The sequence below is a fragment of the Phaseolus vulgaris genome, chromosome 2, assembly GCF_051622355.1.
Source record: "Phaseolus vulgaris cultivar YP4 chromosome 2, ASM5162235v1, whole genome shotgun sequence".
Taxonomy (NCBI): domain Eukaryota; kingdom Viridiplantae; phylum Streptophyta; class Magnoliopsida; order Fabales; family Fabaceae; genus Phaseolus; species Phaseolus vulgaris.
Genome location: NC_143499.1, coordinates 38,340,024 through 38,357,715, shown reverse-complemented (window position 1 = coordinate 38,357,715; position 17,692 = coordinate 38,340,024). Strand labels below are relative to the sequence as shown.

Here is a 17,692-nt window from a genome sequence, read left to right as displayed (position 1 = left end):
TATATATATATATACCTACTATTTTTTAACGTGGTTCATACTCCTCACTTATTAAAATAGTGATATTCACACAAAATTACAGGCTTTTTTAAGATTTACATCTTTTAAATTAAAATTATTATTTTTACGATCATGTCATGTCAATATAAATCACGTTTTATTTTAGATTATCATAATTAGTATTATTTTTAAATATAAATTAATTCATATCGTTTAATGACATAGGTTTTTCTCTTTATGAGTGAAGTATTTATTAGTGAACTATCTTTAAGCAGTTCTACAAATGCTCTTCGAATTTCAAGACATGTTTGGATCTCAAGGATTCCTAAAACTCAATTTACTTAAACTTTTTTGTGATAGAAAAATGCTATTAACTATAAATTTGAAAGGAAATCTTATTTTATTTTAGGTTGTAATAGAAGACATTGTCTTTAAAACAGTAGTGATTGGAGATTGTGAAGGTTTTTAGTACTAAAAGACAGAAGAAGGAGAGAGGCCAACTTCTAGAAGCTAGACAAGCCTTTGAATAAACTTAGAAGGCTAACAACATCACATGCAGCACAACAAGCTGATAAAAATAAAATAAAAAAATGCAGCACAACAAATTAAACAGATGGAAAATGACACTTGTAAATTATACAAGTCAGAATTTAAAATCCATTTATAGGTAACGTTGATAGAGCTGGGGTTTGTGGCTGGAGCAACATAAAAAACCTTGCGCCCTACCCTTTCAAACAAAAATATATCCTTTCAATCAATACAAATAAAATAATTTCCCCCTGCACCTCCATGGGTTGTGTTGTTGGCGCCACTCCCTTGTTGTCACCCACTCTCTTGTTCATCCATAATACATCAATACATTACAAATTATACATTCTAGAAGGTATTTCCGATTCCAGAAAAAAATATAAGTATATCAAATTGTGCAAAATCCAAATATATTAATATATTAATACATTTTAGATTGTCCATTCTAAATGATATTCTCCATATCCAAAAATACATATTAGACTCTGTAATCTAAAATATATTTTTTCTAGGACAAGTTTGTCATTTTATTCCATGGGTGCAGAATGCAATCTCAGGGCCTCAACTTCTTGGCTAGCCGATGCATTTTATCAAACAATTTGGAGGCATCATTGAAGGTCTATGGCCATGTTTTAGAAGAAATGCCAAACTCAAGGATATTGACTCTATCAGATTGCATTTTATACTTATAAAACTAAATGTAGATCCCATTATCTTAGTTGTAGATTCATGTTCAAAGAACAATGGGAGTGATAGCCGAGGATAAGATTGAACGTTATTCCAATAATGGAAGACTTTGGAAAGGGTTTAAGAAAAAGGGATTGTGTTTGGAGGTCGGGATTGGATTGGGTGGTGATGGGTTTGGGTAACAAAAAGCTCAGTGTAAACGTTGTACCTTTCAGATAACGAACCTCTACAAAAGCACACAATACTGTAAAATGAAACTACAGAAAAGACGCACCTTTACATGTATATCATGAACACAAGAAAGCTAGAAAGTGAACCTCAAATTTGTGTAGACAATGCCCTATATATCATCTACGAGACTACGATATAAATTACATGGCACTTGATAAAGTTTAAGAGTGACAAATGTTTGACGAAGCCTAATTATATAGTCTGCCAGAAGAAAAATCAGGCAAATGAATCAGAAAAAATAAATCAAGAGCTCCCATGGAAAACCACTTCCTCTTTGCTGTTTATGACATAAAATTGTGTATCTGGCAAAAAAAGCAGGCTATAAGCCAGGAGCAGCATTAGAATCATCACCACTGCCGGCTTTACCATTGCCACTCTCTGGCAAGCCATATACGTGACCCATTTTCACACGTTTGGTCTCTAAGTATCTCTTGTTCTCTTTTGTGACAAGTGATAACAATGGTATCCTACCGGAAATTGTCAAACCATAACCTTTGAGCCCCACGTATTTTGCTGGATTGTTTGTCATTAGCTTCATAGAACGAACACCCAAGTCCCTCAAAATCTGCAAATGCAATTTCAAATTCCAACCTTTTGACTCAATACCAAAAATAAATAGCATGAAATTATATGTTGCACCAGATATAGCATGCCAATGAACTTTCATCTCGTCGTAAACTTTTACATTCCAATCACAAAATGATATACACAGTAAATTTATTGTAATAACTATTTGAAAGGTCAGATCTACCATAAAATTTCTAATTAGTTAACATTTTTACCACATTTTCTAAAAGTCAGATCTACCATAATTTCAAATTCCAACTTTTTACCCTCGGTGCAAAGAAATTAAACTCCATTGTAAATCACCATGAACGAAGAAGTGAGACTTAAAAGAATCACATTCAATATTCCACTTATTAAGTATTTTTACTATAATTACCTGTGCACCAATTCCATACTCCCTTGAGTCAACAGGCAATCCCAACTCTTCATTAGCCTCTACAGTGTCCCGTCCATCATCCTGTAGGTTATAGGCACGAAGTTTGTGGCCCAACCCAATGCCCCTTCCTTCATGTCCACGAAGATAGACCAATACACCTCTACCAGCAGTCTCAATCTGTTGCATTGCAATAGAAAGCTGATTTCCACAGTCACATCTGGCAGATCCAAATATGTCTCCTGTGAGACACTCTGAGTGTACCCTCACAAGTACATCATGTCCATCACTAATGTCACCCTGTCAAGCTATAAACAGTCAAAACCACGACATTGGCTAAAAGTTTACTATTAAGCAAATTAATTTTCTAACATGGAAACAAGTTCAACATAAAGGCTTCAGGCTTATAAACATACCAGCAAACACCTTAAAGGCAAAATAATGAAAAAAAAGGCTGAACATCAATTTATCCCCATATAAAAAAAATACTATGACAACGTTAGTTTATATGATAATAGGCTTACATACATTTGTAATTCCTTAAGTTTACCTCGAGTATCACCCCTATACTTTAAGAGTTTGGCCTTAATCCCAATAGTTAAGATAATTAGCTAAATTAATCACTTATTTAATAAGTTTTCATCACATGAGATCTTATGTCATGAATTCAACCATGAAACTTATATGCTTAAAAGGGTGTATTTTCATAATTCTCACAAAGACACTAATTGAAATAAGCTTAAAAAAACTTATGAGTCGTAAGTCATTTTAATTTTCAGACAAAGAAATTTGGAAATATCAATAAAAAGGTTGGATTTAAGCATAGCAAATAAGGATATAATGCAGTGCAGTATGGTTAACATAGACGAAGCTGCCGGGTGATTTTAATTCATGTTGTTCTACGATACTGGCATCCTTTCTATTTTCACATTTTCCCGTTGTTATTTATTTAAAATATTCAGTCCAACTATGAACACTGTTCACACGTGTTGCTACAAATAATAGTCCAACATAAACACAGGTATTGCTCACCTTAACCATTGTAATATGCTCAATGCCATCTAAAAGTGATCTATAGCAGTTAGCTGTAAATGGCCCCCACGTTGTTGGTATTACTGCAGAACCAGCAGGCTCTACTAGTTTATCTCTCTTCCTTCTATATCTGCAATAAAAACAATTGTCCATCTCTCGAGTATTCAAAGAAAAGTATCCAGGAAGCAAAAACCAGGGAAAGGACAATAATGTAAGGAAAAACAGAAATAAAAGCACAAAATCGAATAAGCATTGAGAAAATTCTAACTGTTCATATAGATTTTTCTTGTTCAATGGCACTCTAATTGTGGTACATATAATGGAATAAAAACAAAATAGAATTCCTCTTTGTATAATGTTATTTGAAAAATCCATCGATAGTAAATAAAATTAAATCAAATATACTTCATAAGCAATTATTGTAGTTATTTGGTAGTGACCTCAAAAGTCAAAAGTATCACAGAAAGACAACTTTGGGTATTTAAATTATAATTTCAGGAGTTGAAACTTAAAGGATATCATAAACATGCATATAGTGCATGTTTCAAGAAATATAAAGACTTACCTTATTAAGTCAGCAATAGAAACAATTTTTAAATTTTCACGCTCTGCAAACTGTCGAAGCTTAGGTAATCTAGCCATTGAACCATCATCATCCACAATCTCACACAGAACTGCTGCAGGATTCAGACCAGCAAGTATGGCAAGATCAACTGAAGCTTCTGTATGTCCAGCTCTCTTCAGCACACCACCCTCCCTGTATTTTAGTGGGAAAATATGGCCCGGACGGTTGAAATCACTTGGTTTTGAATCTTTGGATGCAAGGGCAAGGACTGTTGTAGCCCTATCACGAGCTGACACCCCTGTGGTAGTACCGTGTTTAGCATCCTACAAGTACAAGGTAAAAATGAAGTGTAGTGCTTTTAGCTAACATTGACAAAGGAGGACCATTATCATAGAGACATAGAACAACTACATACGTGTAATGCATGCACCAAATTGTACATACCACTGTTACAGTGAACGCTGTGCGAAGTTTCTCGTCATTATACTGACTGTTTACCATCAAAGGAAGGTCCAATCTCTCCAAATCTTCCTCCTTCATGCTTATACACACTATCCCAGTTCCATGCTTCACAATAAAAGCCATGGCCTCAGGTGTAGCCAACTCCGCAGCCATTATCAGGTCTCCTTCATTTTCCCTATCCTCGTCATCTACAACCACTACCATCTGAAAGCACAAATTTAGTTCATAAATGCAAAACCAAAACCTTTGACACTATAAACCTCCCCTTCACTAAACAGAAAAAGACAGATCCCATAAACAGAGAAAGCAACAACCTTTCCGTTCCTAATGTCTTCAATGGCCTCCGGTACGGACGCAAAACCTTCTGTTGGACTATCGAAGTCATACTCGTCATCATCATCAGAAAAACCACTGCCTGCTGGCACTGCTGTGTCTATTCCCGGAGTTCCAAATGCCGCGACATCACGTTGCCCCTCAGCTCCGACACCATTACTGTTTGGATAAGATCCCAAGACTCCTCGTCCAGAGGTCAATGTAGCTTTAATTCTAAAAGTAGCACTGGAGTTGAGTTGGACAAAGGCCAAATCCGACCCATGTCCACTGAGTGAGAACTTGTGCAACCCAGTGAACAATTTCAATTGTTTGCATACACTACATCACACAGGAGAGCAGCCAAAAGATACAATTAGCAATTTTGACATCCAAAATGTGATATCACAGACACAACATGTGCACATAATGATATATAAAAACCCCAGCTCCTGAAATTAAACATGCTTGATTGAATCCACACACTAATATGCCCAATTAAATTCACAAAATGGACATCCATAATTCAGAAATGAAAACTATGCCAATCTTAATTTCGTTTCAAGCGAGATGCTAAACTAGTGTTGTATTGAAATATCAAAATTATGAAGAACACGGGCTAAACTAACCCAAACGAGAACCATACATTCGTAAAGTAAACTTCAAAAAAGAAAAAGAGAGAGGGGAAATGGTGTATGAAGTGATGGAATGGGGAGATGGAAACAAACCTAGGGCGGTAGAAAGGAGTGGAGAGACTGATAGAAGAGGCCATTTGTGTTGAAGGGTTTTAGCGAACTTGTTTGCGTTGCGTAATTTGAATATTCCAAAAAATCACACCCTTCTTACCTTGTCTCTTTCGTCAATTCATCAACTCTAAGCCTGGATAAGTGGACGCTCCGACCCGTTTAAGTCCGCTTTTAAACGGACGGATAAGTCCTAACCACGAAATAAACGGATTTTTTCTGGCAAAAGCTCTCAGATAGCACCGCTTCGCCGGTTCTAATAAATATAGGTAAAATATTATTTTCAAACAGCGGATCTTCTTCGCGGAGGCGCCACCGCGTGTTTGCACCGGCGACGTCGCTGTCTCCTCGCGCTGAAATCGGCAGGTTTTAAAAATGGGTCCGCAAAAGGTACGCGGATCCGAACCCGTTTACCTACCGACTTCAATGAACACAAACGTGGAGTGGCCACTGTAACTGTAACGATGGACCTCAATAATTACATGTGTGGAAATTTCTGTTTTTCTTCCTAATTTATTTATTTAATCTTCATCCGTGTAACATTGAATTCCACAATTCCAACAACTAAGGAAATTAGTGAAACAGTAATGATTAACAAACAAAAATACTATCATTTTATTTCAAAATTTAATTTTGTTTATTTTTATTAGTTAAATATAATATTTTATTATTAAAAAAATATTGTAAAGTGAAAATAAGAAAAAGAATTTAAATCTCAAACATAATTTCCTTTCTTCACAGTGAAAAAGAGAGTATTAATTTCAATTGTTAGATTAATTACGTCCTTTTGGCATGCAGGTGAAAAGTAACATTTTTGTACATAATATTTAGCAGATGTGAAATTAAAAAATCTTTATTACCATTAAAATATTAATACTCTAAATCTTTCTACTCAATTCCAATAATAAAAGATTGACAGAGATAATTCATGAAAAATGTGAAGGTGTAAAGAGTTACTATTACATGCTAAGAGTATCCCTATAGCATTTCTTCAAACTATGTCCACATTCTACGTGTTCTTGTTTTGCAGAACCAACAAGTACCATGTGGAGAGATCTGCACTTGAAGTTCAGCATAAACACATCTTTCAGAGGAGAAAATTTTGCTTACTTACTAATTCTCCCTATATAAGAGATACACAGTTTGTCTTGCAAATACCAATTCCCAGAAGTCTACTCATGATCATCTGTATTCAGGAGGAGGATGTTTCAATCTCTCAAATATCTCATCAAGGGAATCAGATGAAGATTTTGTGTTTATAATTGACTCGTGAGCATTAGCTATAGGAAGGAATCTCTTGGAATCAATGTTAGATCTTAAACTTTTAAATCCATGCATCATTGATTCCCATCTTGAGGCCGACACTGATGATGAGGGTGCTGAACTTGTGTTCTGAGAATCAGTGTCATTACTTGTAAAGGAGGAAGAAACTCCTTCTTGGGTCAAATCTTTTCTAGACACTTCCTCGTTGAAGTTTGTCCTCAAGGCTGCATATTTTCTGCTGCCAAATTTTCTACTCAAGTCATTGCCTTCATTTTCCTCTTCCACTGTGCTGGTAGTGGCACTCTCATTCAGATCCTGAAGAAAAAATACACGGAGGGGAGAGAGAGTTTGGTTACAATAGTTAATTAGTAGCACAAGACTAGCCTCAAGATAATGCATTTGAGGTTTCTTCTACAAATCTTTGTTCAGTTGCTGATAAAATTTTCTTGGTTCAGTAAGACATATATAAGCTTAAGAATTTGAGCCAGTTTTCAAATTGGCACACATTCTAAGATTTTAAGAAGAAAAATGATCATGCCTAGTGGTTTTAGATGCATACCGTGGCCTTGCTGGTAGACTCAACATCCATAGTTATGCTGAAATTCCTTGCCAGAGGGAAAACAAGTTCACCAACTTTGTGGCCTTGCTGGAGTAGAGAACGTTCTGAGGAAAGGTAATAAATTTGATGTAATGGAGTTACTCCTCCAAAAATAAGGATTTTGTAGTAACTAAAAAGGTTTGAACTCACCTCTCTGCAAGATTATTACCCCTGATGGGTCAAATCCATCCATATCTTCTGCATCATCATTCAACTTAAATATTTTGCAATTCCCACAATACTTGATGACCCGGTCAAAAATATTTCCTGCTATTAGTGAAGTGTATATAACCATTATCAGGGGGTAAATTTTGTTGAATCCTCTTCCAAAAAAGGGAACAGCGTCATTGATTCTTCCCATTTTCTGCACAACAAATACACTATTACAACAATATTAGGGAAGAGGTCAGGAATCTAATTAACAGTGATCAGGTGAAGCTATTTTAAACAACATGCAGTGACAAATTGGATGTTAATTCATTGCATAAAATTTCATGTTATCATTCTTTTGTTTGTTTGATGGAAACACTTTCCTAAACTTCTTACTATGGTTGTTTGCCCCCAAAGTGTGTCCTCCTTGTCAATCTTTGTTATTAATTTTTTACCATATAAAACCATCACAAAACAAGGATTAAAACAGAGAAAAAAAATTGTTTTTATAAGAGCTATAGAATACATAGTTTCTGTAGGTATATGAATTAAAAAGAAAAGTTAGAATAAGTACAGAGATCAAAAGATTACTTTAACCATTTTTATTCATTTATTATAAACATAAAATATTCAACCAATCCATTCCTTTATTACCCCAAATTTGGAGGAAATTATTAGACAAGGTCTTATGAGGTAAATAAGGCTTCAAGTGAACAAGTGAAATTATTTTAAAGTGTATACTATGATCTTAACTTAGTAAATTTTAAGGATTGAAGTTCACTTACTCTACAGTAGAGACAATATTATTTTAAAGGAACCATACATAAAAATTATGGTTTTGTTGGCATAGGCCCTAAGGGCAGATGTTAAGAACACAGAAGTTTAAAGGTTTTTACTGAAATATAAAATGAAAAAGTAATTTATTTTAACTTTTTTCAATAAAACCTAACTCATAGTAATAGTAGGCACACATGCTACCTAAGAACACCAATGATTAAAGACAACATCATAATTTTAGAACAACAAATTAAGCACCAGTAAATAGTAAAATACTTTCTCAAAAATGGTTTTTCTATGCCCTCCAATATTTATGAGATTGAGAAAGTTGTATGAAATGGGTGCGGCATATCTTGCAATCATCCTACACAAAAAAAATTACATGCAGAGGCAAAGAATTTAGAATAAAAATTCAACACTTCACACAAATGATAAAAAAATAGTATATTTAAAGAAAGTGACTTACGAGCATATCATAAGCAAGCTTACTGAGCTTGTTTGCTTTGGAGTCAGGGAGTAAATCATCATCGTTCCCATTTTAAACAAGGAATAATATGTACAAATACACATATACATCAAGGGGATGAAAGCAGCTAACTGGAAAAAAATTCAAACAGTCATTTATCAGGAAAATGAACAAAGAAAACTATTAGTTTCATGCATCAGTCTACTTAAGCTGCAGAAATTATTTATCTTTCTAGGAATGTTTCATCTTTCTCACTGGAAAAATTGTGTCTTTTCTAAACAAACTCTCATGCAGAAATGATTTGTAGGAACTATTTTATTATTAATTTTTAATTTATGGACAAACCATTTTTTTAAAATATTTAAGAAAACCCTTCTGCAATGAATATCAATAATTTGAACTCACAAAAGTCCAATGGAAGCAGCAAGCCTCCATTGGATTATGGTGTTAATTGCTAAGTGAAACAATCTTGATTATCAGATCTAAGGAAAAACTATACCCTTGACAGAAAAAAAAAACTTCAGAGGAAAATTAATTTATTTCAAATAAAAGTATATTGGAACAAGTCTACAAAAATTACCTGCACAAACACCTCTTGCTTTCCAGAAACGTGTACTAGGATAGAGAAAAGGGATAAATCAACTCCACTGGTTAGTATGGTAGCCTCTGCTAATAGAATTGCAAATGACATGCAGCCCAATATAACAGCCAATGATTTCTCAATATGTTTCCATAATATACATCTCCATAGAAACTCTGTGGTAAATTTACAATTCAGTAAGATATAATGGTTCTCTTTAGTACCTAATAAGAAATTCTTTGTGAAGATCCAAACTCTAATACTTCTGTAAAAGAAAAGAAAATGACTTTATGGTGATGATTTTGTCACACAAAATTATCATCTACATAGCTTTTATATTTGGGGACATAGATTTAAAGAGATCAGTTTTAATACCATAAAGTATAACTAGTCAGTCTATAGGTGACATCCTACTTTTTCTTCCATGCATGGAGAAAACAATGCATAAATTTATCAGAAAAAGAGTAGAAAGAGCACATAAATTTAATAAGTGGCAAGTACCAATTATTTCCAAAAATGCACCTACTTTGCCTGTGCGTTCAGGCCTCAAGCATGAAGTATATTTCCTGCAACAGTGAAAAAAATACCTTTTAAATATATCTTTAATCTCAAAATAAATAGCATAGAAATTCTCTCCCTATGTTGCTTTCAAATTTGTTGGCTATAAGAACCCTTTTGTCTAAGATATGTCTGATTATTTTACGTATATTCAAGAACCAACTATTGGAATCATATAAGCTCACAAAGTTTGCTTACTATAGAGGCATAATTTGTTCACTGTCAAAAGAGCAACGATGAAGAGACTGAAAAATTGAGAAAAACTGTAGGTTAAGACAAACCATCCTGTAGTCTCACGACGCTCATAATTCTTTATGGTATCCTCCAGCTCAAGGGCTTCTATGACAAATTTTGTATATTCACTGCAAAAAGATAAATTCATAACACAGATTTTCTTAGGACATGCAGAGAATATGTATTTATTGAAAATAAGAGTAATTCAGTGAAGTATTATGGTATGTTGTATCAAATGGCATTTCAGAAACAAAGACATCACATCATCATGTAAACAGAAATGTGCATAGCACAAGAGGACATACATATACAAAAGTTAAACTCATTAGCCTATATTTTCCTAGTCATGTTGCATTCAATTGTCAAGATTTCACGTAGTGTCAAGCTATTTCAATGAGGCAAGGGATATTTCTAAAGGAGCAAAATCACCTCTGGTTAGAAATTTCACATTAACTAGAGATTAGGACATTTTATAGTATATAAAATCTCACCTTATAAGTTGGTTTCTATAAGATCCAATTCTTAATACTCTTACCAGAGTCTTGCATAACCCTAGACAAACTTCTAAACCCAGAAAATTAGTGGCTACCTTCTATATCGGTAGTACTGTTCACAAGCTCTCTTAAGACGACGTCTTAGTGATGCCATAGATTTGTCATCTATGTCGTAATCCATGTCACTTTCTCCTAGTCTTCCTCCTTGTGGTTTAAAGGAGGGGTCTTCCTTCAACTGGAAAAGCCAGTTATACATGTATATATCAATAGAACATTTTGAATTAAAATACCAGCATTTATAAAAAGACTTTACCATCTGAAGCAACATTTTGTCAATTATATTCATGTAGGGTCTCAAAGAATCCCGCTTGGACATTTGCTTTGATGTTGCCTGTGTGATCTGACAATGGCACACCATGAAAAATCATATCTGCAAAGAATAAAGGATAAAAAAGAAAGCATTTCTTTTTATCATTGCAATGCAGATTTAGTTTGATCCACTAATATATGCACACCAAATATTTCAATCAAGTGAATGTTGCTCATCAAGATGAAAGAATGGAAAATTTTCTGCAGTTTTATTGTAGTCCTCAAATTGAAATTGGATGAATAACAAACAAGAGCAATGATTAATATTGCAGGGCAGGATACTTAAAATTACATGACAACCATCCCTCTTTCATGAAAAGAGACAATGAATGCAAACTCAGAAGACTTTACACAAAATGAAAATTTAATTGTTAGAGGATCATTGTAGACAATGGTATGAATGGCTTACAACAATAGCATTTGAAAAATTACGATGAGCATCATCTAATTTGACTGCCATTTTTGCAACTTTATGTGAAAGAACTTTTTGCTCAATGCTCCAATCTGCTTTTAACCAAATACCCTTTGGAATTTCACTCAAACCAAATCCAAGTAGAAATGCACCAGTAACCAGTCCAAATGTATTGGAGCAAGCCATGGCAAAACCCGAAATATTACCTCTCCTGAAAATTATGCAACGTAAAATTAGTAGAGGTTTAGCTTGCAATGATTTAAAAGTTTGACAGTGTACAGAAAAATTGAAAGTTGGATATAAAATTAATTTGCAGATAACTAGAAGAATGGTTCACATCCAATGATTCAAGTAAATAAATGAAAGATAATAGAAATATAAAAGAAAGAAGCAGACCAATAATTTTTGTGTAGAGAAATTAGTAAGATCACTCCAAAGAGTGCCACAGAACCGAGAGACAGATAGAAAACAAGGTTTCGGTGTAAGCTGGTCCTCAATCTTGCTTTCACTGTAAAGTCTCCAGCATCTTCATAACCCTGAATAGTGGGAACCACAGCCCTGTTTAGAGAAATAATTTAATACAGAACTATGAGTGTGTATTTCTATTCACCTAGCTGCCATAAACATCCTAAATATTGCAGACAGTTTCATATCAACTAGGATAAGTCAAGAACAAATCAAAATGCTGTCAATTAGAAAAGTAATGGAAATATTCTCATGCTCGGTTTTCTAGCTGCTGCTGCTGCTTATTTCCTCTACATGTGAGTTTATTTGTACATTTAACATATTATAACTAACAAGGAAACAAAAGGGTAGCTTAAAAACAATTTGAATTTGTGTAGAAGACTTGATGGAAGCATATGTAAACATCATATAAAGCTATTAAATTTCAAAGGAATTAGTTAAGTGGAACCAGATTACAGGGAAACAGCTTACCATGTAAGTAAGAAGGTACTCCAATATGACAAACTCCATAAGAAAGATATTGCTCCATTTTCATCATTATTTAGTGCCTATCAATGAAGGGAAATGACTTGACCATGTTGCAGTGAATCAAATACCACAAAGTAAAATATCGGTTAATGAAAGAAATAAACTCTAATTTCATTCTATTTCTTCATTAATTACTCCTCTCAAGAACGCAAATTTTGAGAACAAACTATACTCAACTAGAAAGCCATTTTCCCTTGAATGTTTAACTCTATTTCTTGTCTCGTGTAATATGTGCAAAACAATAAAAACCACAGAAAACTGAAATATATGTGTATGCATTGAGAAATTAGTATAGAAATAGAAATACCGTCCAAATATCTGCAGGGACAAGGATGATGATGGAGACGGAGCAGAACCAGGTGTATGCAACGGTGAAGAACACATATTTGGGTACATCAGGCCCAGAGAAATATTTCAAAGTAATAATGACCATGCCAATAGCCACGGGCAATGAGAACATATAGAACACCCACATTTTAATGTTACACTTGTCTTATGTTTCACGTTATACATGCATGCATGTCCCTTTTTTTTGTATGTACATCAGTTTCCTCTCCTTTTCTAATCTGGAAAACAATACACAGAAGATGGGAAATTGAAAAAAAGGATTTTATCTTAGGACCTAAGTTGAAGAAGAAGGAGAACCGGTCAAGAGAACCCCTTTTTTCCTCTTCACTACCTCATTTAGCATGCTACTTCCCCCATTTGTCATCTCTTTCTAAATGTTACATGGAAAAGTTTGGATCCAACCAAGGTAAAACTTCAGATTCAAACTATATAAGTTTCTTTGGTTTGGATTTCTATATTGCAAACTTCATTATATGAGTTTAAATATTGAATCCAAATACAACTTTATCCCACTCATACCTATACCATTTTTAAATTTAAGTCTGTTTTAATATAATTTTCTATTTTTTAATTTTATTTCATGTTTTAATATTTTATAATAAATATAATTATATGATCGAATGTACTCAAGTGTGTTTTAATATAATTTTCTATGTTTTCTTTAACAGGACCCTTTTGGAAGATGATTGGTTTCTATATTTTCATGGGATTAAAGGCTAGTCCTACTTTGTGATAGTTGTTGAACCTACTTGTTTTGGCACATAACATAAATTTAGGAAATCTAACTCTGTTTTAATCACAAGTCAATAAATATATAGTAATAAATAAAAAAGTTTTACATATTTCAGTTTCATCTTGAAAATAAAAAATATTTAGGATCTTTTAACAACACAATAATTATGTTGTGAGAATTTTATAGGTATTTTTAATTGCACTAATTAAGATCTAATAGGACAAATGGTAATTTTAGTCTCTGTATGTGTAAATCGATAACAATTTAATCCATGAAAAAATATAAACTAAATATAGTTCAGTCATACAACATCTAGTTACTAAAACATAATTAGTTATTCTTTCCAACTTCTTACTTTATCATGAATAATAGAAGCTTATACACTTTGAGAATTTTTACACAACAGTTCATTTAATTAATTTGTAAAGCTAGAAGCATTTCGCTCTGTAACTCCGTGCCCATGACAACTGCAAGTTTTTTTTTTTAAACTTCAAACCAAATGTGGTAAATCCAATTTTTATTGTAATCTGTAAAGTTTCTTGTCAAATATGAAAGAATCAACATGTGATCTGATTTCACACAGAAATTCTTAGCACCGACTGTTGTGCTTCTAATCAACTAAGGGCTAACAGTGAAAGTTAGAGGTGCTTAGTGGAACCATCTTCTGCTTTCTGCACAACTCTTGATTGCTATCAATGTGTCATTCAATTTCTTCAAACTCATTTGGCCACAAGAAGGGGAAGAAACTGAGAATTGTTTCGAAACCATATGCATGAAGAAAGTGTTCATGACCCGAATCTTATGGCTGTTGCACCCCATAGTGCACATTATTTCCTCTTTGCATAAGCCAATCTTCAACTCAATATTGGCCATGATGTAAATGTTGTATTTCTTGCCAGTACTAAGCCTAAAGCCAGTGCAACTCCGAACAAAGCATGCAGCCTTACACAGAAGTACTTAGCCATGAAAATCTTATTTTTGTCCTGAAAGAATACAACTTAAGTTTAGCAAACTACAGGAAATACACCAGGGGAACAAAGACTCAGCACCAGTCTTTCACTTGCCTTGTGATTGTCTTCGACAAATCTAATGACCAGGTTTCCCATCGGCAACGTCAATGCACAAAGGAACTAGTACAATCATTTTCATAACCAAAAGAACAACCATAAGTGCATGGTCCAAATTAACAAAATAACAACTATAAAAAAAGGAAACTATCCAAAATGAGATGCAAAAAAGGACTGTGTTTAGAAGTACATACTATACAAGTGAGAGGAAGTGCCTTGCTTAGACCAAAAACAGCCAAAAGAGCATAAAGCATCAAGACTGCCCCTTTCACTACCTCTGCACCTTTCTTAGTGCCAAGTCTAACCTGAAAGAGAAATGGAAAATAAAATAAGTAACACGGGCAGATTTACATTGTTAAGGTGAAGAAGAAAAATGTTAAATTAAACAAAGTGCATGTACCAAAGGTGACATTTTCCCAACCTCTTTATCTCCTTCCACCTGTGGAGTGCATAAAAACATGCCACCTAATCAAAGTTACTCAAAACCATAAAATAGAGAGTTCAATTACAGAAATGAAAGTACCTGATGGAAATGACTGCAAAACAATATAAGAGATGTTGTGAGGCCAACAAGAATTGATGCAGAAAGAACTGTTCCACTTAAAGGGACATGGTTCATCACACTGTCCAAAACATTCAGAATCAAAACCATGAAAATCAAATAGTGTAACTGACATTCTAATTAGGTAGCTGAGGTAACCTTGCACTGCCATGTAGTAAATAAAAAGCACTAGTAGCAAAAGGACCAAATGCTGCAAAGCATAAGGGCTCTCCCAGCCCCTGGTAGCTTAACCGAAATGGTGGGCACTGCAACATAAAAGGGCCAAGCAGAGAAATTGAAAGTTAATGACTACTGCACAACTTTCCAACACTATTCTCATGTCAGAAGAAACTTATACCTGATATATATAGCCACAAATAATTGCACAAACAAGAAACAACATTGAACGCATGTTTTTTTCTGCAACAGCAATCCAAGCCAACCCAATGAAGCCAAGAGCAAGACACAAGTACGCAGCAATGAAGGTTCCTTTACGACTTTCCAAATTCAACATAAGGAATAATCAAGCTGAGTTATTTCTCTGTATCAAATACAAAAGCAAAAGAAGACAGAAAACACCAAAACCTAGTCTGAGAAAAACTCACCTACCAACCAGGTTTACAACTGATTCCCTTTTGTTCTTGTCAACTCCAGTGTCAAAATCATGAACATCATTGCTGTCATGGCCAGGCATCTAAGAAATATTAGTATATTCCTTTAATTTTGAGTTGATAATTTTGTGTTGATAGACAGCATTCCCATCACTGTCTTAAGCACAAGAAGTTGATAAAATGGTTCCAGAACTACAGAGGACATTTTGTTAGTGTCCATGTTCCAAGCCTGTGATTTGGGTACTAGCAGTTTATTTTATATTTGACTGAAAGTTATGGCTTCCAGAAATTCGAATGATGTTGCTACCAGAATCCATTTTTATTATACATTTAACAAAATAATTTATAAATAGGGAGATTTTGTTGTGTTGAACAATCATTTACTTCTATTTTAAATTCACTCATTTCATCCCTCAGTCTCAAGACAGTATTGAAACATACCTTAAATTGAGCCAGGTAATAACAAGAACTGAGGAAGCCAGGAGAACAAAATAACATCTAGCTGAGAAGATCCCTGTCGCCAAATACGCTGCTGCACTGCCTACCTATCGAGAGAAACCAAGAAATAAATTAGAAATTCTCTCACACAGCATCCACATGTAGGATAATGATATAAAACAAAGCTGAAGATTGGGGCATTGCTTAAAATGACATGAACTCCCAGTGAAAAATATAATAATCTCCAGAGGAAAATCTTCTGCAGAAACTTAATATGCTTCAAAATATACTTCCTTCTGTCTATATAACTAATGTTAGCCTTCTCCCAGAGGTAAGCAAAAAGCTCAGGTTACTCTGCCAAAACAGGATGACCTAGTGCACAGAGATTTAACTATGTCATATATTGAACTTTTTTCAATCCACGAGAAAAAAATTATAACACTTGATTATGTTATGTCATGCAGAGCTAAATTGAAATCATCATGGACTCAAACTACCCAGCAATTTCTCGTATGAATACTAAGTGTGGCATCTTATTCCAAACTCATGCACACAGCAATTTCGACTTACAAGTTCAGATACTCACAGTGAGAGGAACGAATGCAACAGAGTAAATTGGCAACTTGATGGCTCTCCAAATCAATGTTTCCTTTGAAATATCCTCCTCAGTTTCCTCTCCAGAGTCTCCAATGACAGAAAGGGATAACTCCACTCCTCTTGCGCATAACACATGTTGATACTGTTTCCATCTTTCAACTTGCAACCTTCGTCCATATCTCCTATGGAAGACTTTTACAACACTACATGTTGATCTCTGCTGGGACCTGCGAATCAACGTTCTCTTCAACACAGCATTACAGAAACAATTCAGTTGGACAGATAGAGAAGAAGGAAGTTACCTTGTGAAGTAGCTCTGCAGCTGAATGTACTCAGGGAGTTTGTTGAAACCAGAAGAAACTTGGGTGAAGTTGCAGCACGTAGCAGCCATTTAGATTACTGCATTATCATATCTAGTAGGGTCTCTCAGAGAGAGGTAAGTGAGTTACTTGAGTTTGAGAAAAGGAGCAGAAGAGAAGTGATAGATAACTGAAACTCAAAGTGGTAACACTTTTCTCAATCTTTTTCCACTGCAGAATCCTATCTCCTTACATATTGTTATCCCTCCATGGACCACTAGAATGCTGCCATCTAAGATTAAGCTTAAAGGTGTGGCCATATTCTGATGACAACACTCACAACATATTAATTATTCAAGCAAAATAAAACATTACTGTGTCATGTCTCACTATTTAGGAAAACGAAAAAGTAAATAAGATCTAGTTGACAACAATTATAATAATATAATAATATTTTAAATTATAAAAAAAATATGATTAAAATATTAATTAATTAAATTGTTAAAATGAATATTTTTATTATTTCCGGTGTCAATCTATCACACCACCCTATTATATATTTAACACAGTTAATAGTTTATATATTTTATAGGAATTATAATGTTATGTGTAATATGTTTTTTATGTTTCATATTAATTAAATTTATTATATTTATTTTTTAGGTTT

At 34.1% G+C, this 17,692-nt stretch overlaps 3 protein-coding genes across 17 annotated transcripts; all 3 read right to left on the bottom strand.

Annotated features, from left to right (window-relative positions):
- Window positions 1–1,473: 1,473 nt before the first annotated feature.
- On the bottom strand, window positions 1,474–6,022 carry LOC137811873 (bifunctional riboflavin biosynthesis protein RIBA 1, chloroplastic). Of its 2 annotated transcripts, none has more exons than XM_090298762.1 (7): window positions 5,601–6,022; window positions 4,760–5,096; window positions 4,428–4,649; window positions 3,984–4,306; window positions 3,419–3,548; window positions 2,390–2,686; window positions 1,474–2,011 (listed from the first exon to the last, which is right to left on the bottom strand). In XM_090298762.1, the coding sequence occupies exons 3-7, from the start codon at window positions 4,647–4,649 to the stop codon at window positions 1,766–1,768; spliced, it is 1,218 nt and encodes a 405-aa protein (XP_090154888.1). In that variant the 5' UTR covers window positions 4,760–5,096; window positions 5,601–6,022; the 3' UTR covers window positions 1,474–1,765. The 2 variants fall into 2 exon arrangements, with proteins under 2 accessions (XP_090154888.1, XP_068469831.1); XM_068613730.1 differs by having other exon boundaries at window positions 5,483–6,002.
- A 529-nt stretch (window positions 6,023–6,551) lies between these two features.
- LOC137811872 (uncharacterized) lies at window positions 6,552–12,866 on the bottom strand. The gene is made up of 14 exons (XM_068613729.2): window positions 12,699–12,866; window positions 12,335–12,411; window positions 11,795–11,956; window positions 11,396–11,609; window positions 10,931–11,017; window positions 10,713–10,852; window positions 10,171–10,251; window positions 9,833–9,897; window positions 9,332–9,507; window positions 8,752–8,882; window positions 8,562–8,649; window positions 7,509–7,722; window positions 7,320–7,423; window positions 6,552–7,075 (listed from the first exon to the last, which is right to left on the bottom strand). The coding sequence occupies exons 1-14, from the start codon at window positions 12,864–12,866 to the stop codon at window positions 6,680–6,682; spliced, it is 2,103 nt and encodes a 700-aa protein (XP_068469830.1). The 3' UTR covers window positions 6,552–6,679.
- A 1,108-nt stretch (window positions 12,867–13,974) lies between these two features.
- ABC4 (UbiA prenyltransferase family protein) lies at window positions 13,975–17,345 on the bottom strand. Of its 14 annotated transcripts, none has more exons than XM_068613727.1 (11): window positions 17,029–17,345; window positions 16,716–16,953; window positions 16,133–16,236; window positions 15,686–15,757; window positions 15,439–15,577; window positions 15,240–15,346; window positions 15,063–15,162; window positions 14,940–14,978; window positions 14,734–14,844; window positions 14,537–14,602; window positions 13,975–14,455 (listed from the first exon to the last, which is right to left on the bottom strand). In XM_068613727.1, exons 1-11 carry the CDS (start codon window positions 17,115–17,117, stop codon window positions 14,327–14,329), a joined length of 1,194 nt encoding a protein of 397 aa, XP_068469828.1. In that variant the 5' UTR covers window positions 17,118–17,345; the 3' UTR covers window positions 13,975–14,326. The 14 variants fall into 14 exon arrangements, with proteins under 14 accessions (XP_068469828.1, XP_090154881.1, XP_090154877.1 ...); XM_090298755.1 differs by having other exon boundaries at window positions 16,700–16,953; window positions 17,029–17,343; XM_090298751.1 differs by having other exon boundaries at window positions 15,686–15,774; window positions 17,029–17,315.
- Between the last annotated feature and the right edge of the window lie 347 nt (window positions 17,346–17,692).

Excerpts from the sequence above, each read along its gene's own strand:
- ABC4 (XM_068613727.1), bottom strand. The coding sequence starts at position 17,117 with ATGGCTGCTACGTGCTGCAACTTCACCCAAGTTTCTTCTGGTTTCAAC. Across the intron at positions 15,163-15,239 it reads TTACTACATGGCAGTGCAAG|TGTGATGAACCATGTCCCTT; the intron begins GTTACCTCAGCT and ends TGTTTTGGACAG. Across the intron at positions 14,979-15,062 it reads TTTGCAGTCATTTCCATCAG|GTGGAAGGAGATAAAGAGGT; the intron begins GTACTTTCATTT and ends TGCACTCCACAG.
- LOC137811873 (XM_068613730.1), bottom strand. The coding sequence starts at position 5,526 with ATGGCCTCTTCTATCAGTCTCTCCACTCCTTTCTACCGCCCTAG. Across the intron at positions 5,097-5,482 it reads ACTCCTTTCTACCGCCCTAG|TGTATGCAAACAATTGAAAT; the intron begins GTTTGTTTCCAT and ends TGTGTGATGTAG. Across the intron at positions 4,307-4,427 it reads CAGCGTTCACTGTAACAGTG|GATGCTAAACACGGTACTAC; the intron begins GTATGTACAATT and ends TTGTACTTGTAG.
- LOC137811872 (XM_068613729.2), bottom strand. The coding sequence starts at position 12,866 with ATGTGGGTGTTCTATATGTTCTCATTGCCCGTGGCTATTGGCATGGTC. Across the intron at positions 8,883-9,331 it reads AGCAAGAGGTGTTTGTGCAG|TTAGCTGCTTTCATCCCCTT; the intron begins GTAATTTTTGTA and ends ATTTTTTTCCAG. Across the intron at positions 7,076-7,319 it reads AGTCTACCAGCAAGGCCACG|GATCTGAATGAGAGTGCCAC; the intron begins GTATGCATCTAA and ends TTTTTTCTTCAG.